At 33.1% G+C, this 9163-nt stretch overlaps 1 protein-coding gene across 2 annotated transcripts; it reads left to right on the forward strand.

Moving 5' to 3' along the window:
- Window positions 1-3767: 3767 nt before the first annotated feature.
- On the forward strand, window positions 3768-7724 carry LOC143550290 (uncharacterized). 2 transcript variants are annotated; one of them, XM_077040965.1, is made up of 8 exons: window positions 3768-3937; window positions 4485-4541; window positions 5044-5096; window positions 6735-6786; window positions 6967-7032; window positions 7106-7196; window positions 7296-7352; window positions 7434-7724. In XM_077040965.1, the coding sequence occupies exons 1-8, from the start codon at window positions 3826-3828 to the stop codon at window positions 7495-7497; spliced, it is 552 nt and encodes a 183-aa protein (XP_076897080.1). In that variant the 5' UTR covers window positions 3768-3825; the 3' UTR covers window positions 7498-7724. The 2 variants fall into 2 exon arrangements, with proteins under 2 accessions (XP_076897080.1, XP_076897081.1); XM_077040966.1 differs by having other exon boundaries at window positions 3777-3941.
- Window positions 7725-9163: the final 1439 nt, after the last annotated feature.

A 9163-nucleotide genomic window follows, 5' to 3' on the forward strand; every position in this document is an offset into this window, starting at 1 on the left:
ATGGAGTTAAGAGGGGTTAGTATACCCCATGACCTTATAAACGGTAGAAACTAGCAAGTTGCTACACAAGAGTTAATACTTCAGATAAATGCATCCATTTAAGTGAACGTAATGGATTTAGTATGAGGACTCAAATCAAGGCTATTATAAAAGAACACACAGATGGAAACAATAAAGGAGAATTTCAAAATGTCCTTTAAAAAAAAAAGAGGTTCACATTTTGTCTCCCCATTAAGAAAAGCCATTTCCTTATGTCTCCTTCAAACTCGTCGCCAACGACGTGCCTTTAAGATGGGAACACGGGTTTTTCTGTCCAACTAAAAGACGGCATATGCCATCAAAAAAGTCGTCCCGGCATGTTTGCTAAATATTTGATCTGCCCGCATAAATGGTTGTTACCATAAATTTAGGTGTTTGTTCATATATTTGGCTGGGCCGCATAATTTATCAAATATTTTGTGGGGCCGTGTATTTTTTTCAAATACTTGGTTGGGCCACATAAAATTTTTAAGTATTTGGTCCCGCGGTCCATTTTTGGTGACTAGTGTCATCTTTTATTTTTTTAAAGTAAAGACATGTCGTACCAACTAAACGACACCTCTACGAGTTTGATGACGAGATTGTAGGAGACAATTATAATATTCATTATCTGTAGGGATAATTTTTAATCTCTCCCTTATAACAGAACATTTGCAAATTTTCTCAAACAATAATCAAGTAAAAACACCAATGGATATATGTTACTTTAACATCATCAAGTATTCAAATGGGTCAAGTCTAGATATTATTAAGATCATGCCATGTAAAATTAGATATGTTATTTAGAGCGTTTGTAAATAGATGGAAAGCGAAGTGATAATATGGTGTTAACAGCTTATACATATTATTAAGAACGTCAATTCACATTTAGTTACGTGTTTAATGCAAATATCATGCTTCCCCCTTTCCACCATAACACAATTATATGTATAGTCTTTGACAAAAGACAACATACCAAAGCAGTCACTTTTATTAATTTACAACATGCTTATTTTACTTTTAACGTTATTGTTATTCAACGACGACTTACACACCGATCTACTCGTATCCCTAAAGCACACTAATAATATAATACGATTTTCTCCTCAACATTTGGCTAAGGTTGGAATAGCTAATATTAGCGTATCTAAATTTACCTTTTTTTTTTCTTTTTTTTCTTTTACTATAAAAGCTTAATTTTTTTATAAGCATCATGTATATGTTTATTCTTAAGTTTTTTTTTATTCTTTTCTTTTTGTTTGTAAATATATTTTTCTTAAATGTTTTTTTTTTCTTTCTTCTACTTCAATAGACACATTTCTTTAGTAACACGTTTTGTATTTCATTATTTTTTGGAGTTAACCGTGGATAGTCTTTGTGGGTTGAGAAATAAACATAGTTGGGTATTATTAATGCTTAGAAGTAACAAGTTTGGGATTTGTGGTTTTGCTTTTGTAACAAGTTTGGATCATATGACTAAATTTATGTTAAATTTGGTTAAGAGGTTAGTCCATGTTAGTTCTAACTCAATATTTAACTCTTCAAAAGCATTTTTCTTACTATTACTATTATTTTAGTCATCATTATATTTTTAAATTATTTATCAGTCAAAATAAACACTTATAAATACAATAAATACATATTTTATTATTATTTAATAATCTAAAAACATGTATACATTATCTGAAAACAAAAGCTCATTAAAAAATCTTCAGAAAAAATTATAAAAATTAAATTATTGCACTCCACTCATGGGCTGAATCAAATAAAACAAAACGAATATGTGCTTTTAGTTATATTGGGCTAAATGAACAACCTGACATGGGGTATGGATTTGGGCTAATAAAAAACTAAATGAAAGTGAAGTTGTTTGCCTGTTTGTTGCAACTTGCTAACATGTAATAATAAGAAATATTAAATTATAAAATTGCAAGAAGCTAAAACAAACATAACACTCTACCACCAGGTGTAGTCTAATGTCATGAAGTTATTTCTTTCATTATCGTGCGGCCTTTGAACTTTGTCCAAGTAAGTCTGCTTGGTTTGTTGTTGGTGATTATTGGGCAGCGTAAGTCTTGGATTAACGACGTGGGTTTCTTATAGTTACTTGAACACAAGTATACAAGACTAAATGTTTATATTAGTCTTTGTTACTCAGAAGTTGCGTCACTACTTCATGTCCTTCACAGTTCATATTGTGACAAGATGTGACCCAATCAAACACTTAATGTCTCGAGCTATACTATACTCATAGGGAGAGCTGCTCGGCGGTTCCTCACTCTAGCAGGTTATGACATGAAATGTGTAACTCCCAACGCAATGAAAAGTAAAGCCTTAGTTGATTTGCTTGCCCATTTCCCGAGTGGATAATATGAATATGTACCTCCATCAGAGCAGAACTCTCAGCTGCTGGAAGTCTGGAAATATTAGTGCAAAGGGTTTTATGCATACAAGCTTTTGGGTGATTCCAAGTATACAAGACTAAGTGTTTATATTACTGGAAGCCTAGCATCATCTAATTATACTACGTACTTACTTGTTGATCTAGAGAGTTCTTAACCTAGATATTTCTATACAAAATATCCTACCAAGATCTAGAGATTTCCTGGTAAATATCTAGCAAGTGGGCTAATTATTTGCTAGTCTAGAGACTTCTTTATGGCAACCAAAATATCCAGCAACTTGGCTGATTTCCAGCAGCACTTGGTCAGATTCTGGAAGCTTCTTGCTAGCAGATTTGTTCAACCATTATGGTCTGTTCCAAGGCATGTCTGGGGCTGTACCGGAGTGTTTCGAACAGCCTTGTATGTCATAGCAAGTTGTGGTTTAATATGGCAGCCCTGAACACCTCTCGAACGCACCGAAATGTTCCGGAAACGCTGTGAAATAAGCTGAAAATTTGGCGGTGTGTGAAACTAAACTCTAAAGTACTCTAAATGAAGTTCTAGCAAAACATGAAACGACATGGAAATTTTGATTATGATAAACGAAGTGACAGGATGGCCTTGACCAGTTGGACACGTTTATGAGTACTTCTTTGTATATCATAAGGATACTTAAGTGACTAGTATAGCTTTATGTATTCCAAAGAACCACTACTAATATGCAGAATGTTATGCTTAAGTCAACTTATATTCTTTATTATTGACACATGTATGTTGATCGAAGGGGAGCATTCCTCTCCTTTAAATTAGACAACTAGTAGATGGCTTTAAACGAACCGATTTCTATATTGGAAAAATAAAAAAATGAAACGTGTTGAAATTGGGTTAGGTTCGGAATCAAACTGGGCCAGGTTGGGAACATGCCCCATAACAAAGTTAAAAAAAACTAAAATTTTAAATAAACACGATACATTTCCTTAATTATTTATTTATTTCGGGAAATTACACAAACGGGAATACATTTAAAAAAAAATACAAAGGATCCACAAAAACATTTTACTATTTCTTGTTTAATTGTTGTCGCGTCATTCCTTGGTGTTTAATCATTCTCATTTAGTAGTCGTTGCTGAACCTAAACTATTACATCGGTAAGTTGAATAACCAAATACCGGGTTGAAAAAAACGGGTTCCAAATCAATTAAAAAAATGTATAATTAGTTAACGAATTAGATAGGCATATGTTGAGACCCAACCGGTTTCGTGTAGAATTTTAGACACTAAACAGGTTAGATCCCAAACCCGCCTTCGGAACATTTAATAACCCCAAATCTGGTAGCGATTGCTACGACTTGGACTATATTTCTTGTTTGATTGATTTGCCCTAATTATTTATACATCATCCACAGCAGCTAGTGGTGTAGAGATGTCAAAAATATGGTCTCGATTATCAGGGTTGTTCAGAAACCGGACGTATATCGGAGCCGATAAAGCAGGAAATCAATATTATGTTCGTACTGAACAGATCGACGGTATCAGTAAGTGTGTCCTCTTTCTTTACTTCTTACTTCATTTCATATCAATAATATTATTTTAGCTGAAATCAAAAATTGAATGCTGTATGATCTGTGTCACTCATAGCTTATTGTCCGTATGCCTTTTATTTCGATGTAAAAACGACTCGTTTAAATGTACAAGTCTTGCAATTTAAAAAGAAGACTAAATGAAGTAATTACAAAGTGTTTTCTAGCTATTTTAGTAAACTGGAGACATGAAGTGTGTCTGCGCGTGCCATCAACTTTCTTGCTTATATGGTTTTATACTGTTTGTGGGAAGAGTATAAACTCAATGGCATCTCAATATTGGTAGGATAGCAATGGTTAATATTCCAACATTTTATCGAGCCACCTGTATCTTATGATATGTCAACATGTGCTGCTACTTTCAAGTTAGAAAATTGGTGCACATATAATCATCGTATTGCAGAAATTATTTAGAAATACATTGTATTGCAGACATTATGTAGAAATACATCTTATGTATACATTTTATAATCTTATATGATAATATCCCTTGTTGTAACAGTGAAGGAAAAGCGCTGGGTAGAATTCAAAGGGGAAGTTGATTCGACCTCCATTCCAGGTAACTCCGGATAACAAACAACCGTTATAATTATATTCAGTGCATTTTACTGTTAGCTCTTTCAGAACTAATAAAGTTGCTGCAATTATGACTGCTAAAAGGGATAACCACCAGGAAGTTATACTCTATGTGATGCAATCAAAACCTACCGTTCCAGTAGCTTATTAGTTAAATTCAAGTTTATTATTTGGTAGGTTTTACATCATACCTTACAATCAGTTCTTAAATTAACAGTTAGTCATGGTCTTGAGAAGTATGTGAATATATTCTATATATTAATGAAATGTCTATTAAAATCCCAAGAAGTTAATCTTGATATTAACAAAAACCATTTGCTTGAATACTTTCATGCTTTTAGTACTATGATGGTCTCGTGTTTCTATTGCAAAGTAGAAGCTTTTTGCTTGCGAAAGTATGAATTATTGGGCATGTTTAGGCTTTAATCGAATAAGGCTGTCGTGTAAAGCATTGTTTGTGACTTTCTTTCTCTCTTTCTTTGTAGTCGAATGGATATGTTGGCTGAATGGGCAGCGCAAGATAGCTCCTACACCAGAGGTAAATCTCAGCCTTTGACTGTGTTGGACATGTGAATCTTTATGGCTGTTTTTAGTCTTATTGGTCTTTGTAAGAAAAATGACAAAGAGCGGGAGAAAGAGCAGGAGAAAGAGCAGAAAACTCAGCTCAGTAATAACGATATCTTTATTTACATTTGACAAATTCTTTTTTAAAGAAATCCTGGACAAAAACAAAAACGAGGTGCTGCCATTTGGCTCATTTTGTTTGGACCGATCAAACGGATTACATAATGATATTTTGTTCGGCTAAATATGCTAAACAAAAAGTTTTGATCATCTCGACCATTTCTTTTTGTGTTTTTTTTTTCAGTACATATGTAAAGTAATTGAGTTATATTGTTCCCAAGTTCATAGATTATGGCCAATTCTCGATAATTTCTAAAAGTAATACAAATCTACACATTCACATTGGCCTCCCACAACTAGTCAACTGCCCTTCTAATGGTTTGGAATTAAGATACTCTCTTCTTCCTATGCAAAATCATATAGGTTGAGAGAAGAAATAATAATATAAAACAAACTAATCTTCCTAGAAGTTCATTTAGTACTCAAATTTCTCTTCCAGTCGTCCCCTTCAACTTGTTTCCTTTCAAAGTTTTAGATGACTTTACATATAGGTCTTACACCATGTTGGACTTTACCACTTTCAAAGCTTTAAGAATGTTAGATTATCAATCTTTTATTACGAATTTCAGCTGATACTTAATTGGCAATGTCCATATTGAGTATTCAATGAACTTCTAGGTACATTATTTTGTTTTATGCTGTTATTTGTTCTTTGAGCCTGGATGTTTTTGCATGGAAAGTAGAGAGTATCGCAAATCCAAACCGTTAGAAGTAGAGGTACTTGATTATTTGTGCGAGGCCAATGTGGAGTTGGAGGATTTTTTTATTGCTTTTACAAATGATCGGAAATTGACCATAAATCTGTGAAGTTGGAACAATATAACTCAATTATTGTTAAATATTCCAAGAAAAAAAAAATAGACAAAATTGTTTAATAAATTATCGTTATTTGACCGGTCCAGTTTGACTTATTTGACTGGTCCATTTTTGGTTCTCTATAACAAAAATCCTGAGTCTGCCACCGCATTGAGTGAACCCTTTAGCTACTAATATAGCCTTGAACCTGTGCACACTTCCATAAACATTGGATTTATGTGATTTTTGGCTGCAAGTGTATACGATATATGCTCTTAAGCAGGTTTGACTTGATGGTTGGAGAATCGCATTTATAACCAAGTTTATGAAGTACACTGACCAAGGCTCGACTTTGTTAAGAGTTGGTGCTTTTTTGCAATAAAATGTTGTACATCAGAATATTTCGAGTGGAAATTGGATAGAATCTGGATATGTAGATAAGACATGGTGAGGATTTGGTGGTGTGTTTGGAATTTGAGAAAATGAAAGGGTAATCATTTATGAGGTAGGTCGTGGTCAATACAATTACTCACAAAATAACTGGGTTACGGGTTATGTTCTTAGAGATTATCACTTCCTAAACACTAGTAACTACCATTTAACTAATTTTCATAGCGGATACCTAAATCTTGCATGTGAAGATGTATTCTGGATTTCGTTTATTATCTATTGACAAATTCATCATGTTTGTTTTCAGGAGATGGCTATCCTGGAGGCAAGGCGTCAACGTGTTAAAGAAAACGTTGCCCGTAAGTGTCATCTAGCCTTTGCTCATATCATAATACTATCTATCTATCTATCTATTATTATTGTTATTATTATTATTATTATTATTATCATCGTCATCATCATCATCATTATTATTATTATTATTATTATTTCATACTTGATTATATGAAATCTTTAATTAATAATTTCTTTTGTATAAGTTCTCAAGAAGGAAGAGGAAGAAAGGAAAGCCAGGGAAGGCACTGGTCGTAAAATAACAAGCATGGGTACACTACATCTTTTTCTTTCTTATTCTGATTATAAAATTACAACTTTAACCGAAAACATATATTTGTACAGGTAAAGGCGATGGTCCAGACCTAAAAAGTTTTATTAAGCAACTCCCAGTTGATAAATCTGCGGAAGCATCTGAGGCGACAAGTAGCAAGCGGTAAGTCAATTGACCTATCAATCGATGTTTTGTCACCTTCAGCTCATTAGCATATCAATCTTTCTTTTATGTTAATTAATTTTGAATTTCCAAACACAGGAGCACCAAGATACAAGAGGAGAAAGAGGTTAAACATCAAGCAAAACAAGAACCAGAGTAAGTGTTTTATTCTTTTCTAAAGTGAAAACCCGAACTTTATTTGACCCGTTATCACCTCTTAACGATACTTGATTGCAGGTCAGCAGAGCCAACAGGATCGGGTGCCTCATTTAGACCAGGGACATGGCAACCGCCTACATGATTATAATCCCATGTTTCCAATTTTGCGGACTCTTGTGGCTTTAATCAATCAACGATAATTGCAATATGCAGAGGGGCCGAGGGGGGCCGTGATAGTGTGTTTGTAAACTCGAATTTATAAATCTAGACATTCGGTGTTGTTAATTGTTGCAAGCACCATGACCCATGAAATCATGTATGGCTTTGGCCAGACTTGAGTGGTGTTGGTTAAGCATGCTTATTATTATTTTGTGGATTACCTTTAATCCTTTTCAACTTCTTTTACATATTGAAAAATAAATAAAATCTCTTACTTTGGATACCTCAGCCACTTGTAGGTACAATATGGGGTAGGTACAACATATTTATATAAGATATAATCATCATCGTCAAAAGTGTAATCATCAGCTTGTATTAAAATATAAATAAAGTAAAAGAGCATAGTTTAATTGAACAACTACCAACTTTTTTTTGAAAAATTATATTGATTTTCATCAAATATGTCCATATTGCGATATTAGTTTCGAATTTTATGTTCACTCAAATGTAGCAAGTCACGGTGCCTTTCTTTGGGGATGGCTTTTGGACTGTAAAATGATGTTTGTACGATACGAACATCAAGGTCTAGTCATAACCAGGTGGTGTCGTGTGATGAAGAAAAAGAGGGGCAAGACAATGGTGATTTGGGTGACCGAGTTGTCATGAAAACAAAGAACAAGATGGGATTTGGTGGGGGTTTTTTTTACAAGAATATTTTAGTCATACATAAAATTAAATATATATATATATATATATATATATATATATATTTACCGTTTCTTGATGTTAAAAACCATCCATGTCACCATGTGTAATTTCAGGGAAATAGAAATAAAAAAGACAATATAATATGCTTGTCGCTTTTCCATGATTTAAAACACACAAACCAATGTGTTCTCATTAAACTAATATTATCCTTACTATGATATACATTCTTTATTTAATAAAATTCAATTAAAAAATTATGCCATAATAAATGTTTTGTTATAAAATGAAAAGCCTATAAAATTACGATGGATACATCTAATATTATATGGTCTGTATTTAAGTTTAATAGTATATAAAGAGTAAAAAAGATGTCCATACAAAAAAAATAGAGAATAATGGGCAGGCGTCAGCCCCCATACATGGTCTTACGACTTTGCGGAGACCTGTGTTTCCATGATACATAATATTCACAATAAAAAATATCTAGCTAAATAAATACGTAAAAAATAGATACCATGTAACTATAGTGGATTAATCGCTATATCTTTATTAAAACTAGCAAAAGTGCCCGCACGTAGCTGCGGGTTGTTGTAAGTTATCTTCTTTTGTGACATATTTTTTAATAAAGTAGGTTTATGGGTTTGAAAATTTTAATCAAAATGTGTGTTAATAAGTAAGTAGTTAGAGGTGAAATATAATAAGGAGATAAAATAAATGCTCAAATCAAAGCTAGAAAGTCAACAAATTTTAAAAATGGTACAGGGGTGGGCACACATGACTTGATTTTGCATATGCGTGGTGGCATAACTGGTACTTAACTTGCAGAAACAAAAAAGTTTTTATTTGGGACATTACAAACTCACAAATAGGAATGTGATGGGAATTAAGAAAACGATACCATTTTGACAGACTTAAATAGCTGGAGAGACAATATCAATGTT

Source organism: Bidens hawaiensis, unplaced genomic scaffold (genome assembly GCF_021521415.1).
Source record: "Bidens hawaiensis isolate Kalapana, Puna unplaced genomic scaffold, B.hawaiensis_p1.1 tig00015993_1, whole genome shotgun sequence".
Classification (NCBI taxonomy): Eukaryota; Viridiplantae; Streptophyta; class Magnoliopsida; order Asterales; family Asteraceae; genus Bidens; species Bidens hawaiensis.